General features: G+C 51.8%; 1 protein-coding gene across 1 annotated transcript in view; it reads left to right on the top strand.

Annotated features, from left to right (window-relative positions):
* The window catches only part of TOM1 (target of myb1 membrane trafficking protein), a 44,641-nt gene that overhangs the window by 30,945 nt on the left and 12,069 nt on the right, over positions 1 to 1,627 (top strand). Inside the window, exon 8 of the mRNA XM_023509201.1 lies at positions 409 to 542. Within this exon, the coding sequence (XP_023364969.1) occupies positions 409 to 542 (134 nt within the window). The remainder of the gene's footprint in view (positions 1 to 408; positions 543 to 1,627) is intronic.

The raw sequence follows: 1,627 nt of genomic DNA, 5'->3' as shown, positions 1-1,627 counted from the left end.
AAAAAAAAAAAAAAAAAAAAGAAGGAAAGAAGCTCATGCCTGTAATCCTCGCACTCTGGGAGGCTAACGTGGGTGGATTGCTTGCGCTCAAGGTTCGAGATCAGCCTGAGCAAAAGTGAGACCCCCATCTCTACTAAAAATAGAAAAACTGAGGCAAGAGTATCACTTGAGTCCAAGAGTTGGAAGTTACTGTGAGCTATGACAGCATGGTACTCTACGCAGGGTGACACCTTGAGACTGTCTCAAAAATATTTTAAAAAGAAGGAAAAAAATTCAAATTCATGTTTGTAGAACACGAGAAGCTGTTACATGTTACAGTTTGGATGCCTCTTCCCCCTCCCAGGCTTGCCCAGAGGCTGGTGCCCGGTGCGTTAGAGATGGCCTTACTCCCACTTCCTTTCCTGGCAGGAGCTCAACCGCACGTGCCGAGCCATGCAGCAGAGGATCCTGGAGCTCATCCCTCGGATCGCCAACGAACAGCTGACGGAGGAGCTGCTCATCATCAATGACAATCTCAACAACGTGTTCCTGCGCCATGAACGGTAGCCCCCACCTCTAGCCAGTTGCCCCAGCCTTCTGCCTTCCTGTCCTGCTCTCCTGGTATCCTCACACCATCTGAGTGGTCTCTCGTCCTCTTCCCAACATAAGGCAGCCTCCCAAGGTCATGTGCCCTCAGCTGTCTTCTTCCAGTGTGTGCATGAGTGGCCCATCCTTTGCCCGGCCTCTGTCTCCATTCCAGAGATAACCCTCCTGCCTGTGCCCAAGTCCAGCCCCAGGAGATCGTCACAGGTGGTGGCTGAGGTCATAGGCCCTACAGGAGTGTTCACTCCACCACATCCTGCCTCTGGGGCCTTGAGCAAGTTACTCGACTGCTGCAAGCTATGTATGCAGAGCATTTCTGACTAACTTAATCAGAAACAAATCTATTAGAAGAATAGCCTTTATTAAATGGGCAGCTCTCAGAATACAAAGAAGAGGCAAACAGCAAAACCTCCCAGTAGAGCAGGAAGGACAGACCCCAGGCAGCTCAGAGGTCTCAGGAGCAGGATCTCCTGGGACCATGTTCCCGGGGTGCCGCCATCAGTAACTGGATCAGCTCAAACACTGCCTTGTATCATTCTGCCCGAGTCACATTGCCAAGAGAGACCCTGAAGCTAAGTCACATCTTAGCTTCGTAGTGCCCACCATTTGGGGGAGAGAAGGCCCTTTGGTGGCAGGCCCACCAGGATCACCTGAAATGGGAGAAGAGCAGTTTCCCAAAAGCACTGAGGTACTAGTACAAAAGAGGGGGAGGACTGCAGGGCATGCAGCAACAGTGCACCCACTCACTTCCTCCTGTCTGTAGAGCGGGGCTGGTAGCACAACCAAGAGACCATGAGATACTGCCTGGTAAGCACTTAGTGACCAGCCGTGTCTGGTAAATGATATCACTCAGTGGTTAGGGCACCGGCCACATGCACTGGGGCTGGTGAGTTTGAACCCGGCCCCACCCTATTAAACAGCAGTGACAACAACAACAAAATAATAGCCGGGCATTGTGTCAGGCACCTGTAGTCCCAGCTACTTGGGAGGCTGGGGCAAGAGAATCGCTTAAGCCCAAGACTTTGAGGTTGCTGTGAGCTGTGAC

Source organism: Otolemur garnettii, unplaced genomic scaffold, assembly GCF_000181295.1.
Source record: "Otolemur garnettii isolate 467f Iridium unplaced genomic scaffold, OtoGar3 scaffold00007, whole genome shotgun sequence".
NCBI lineage: Eukaryota > Metazoa > Chordata > Mammalia > Primates > Galagidae > Otolemur > Otolemur garnettii.
This window is presented reverse-complemented; position numbering and strand designations above follow the sequence as displayed.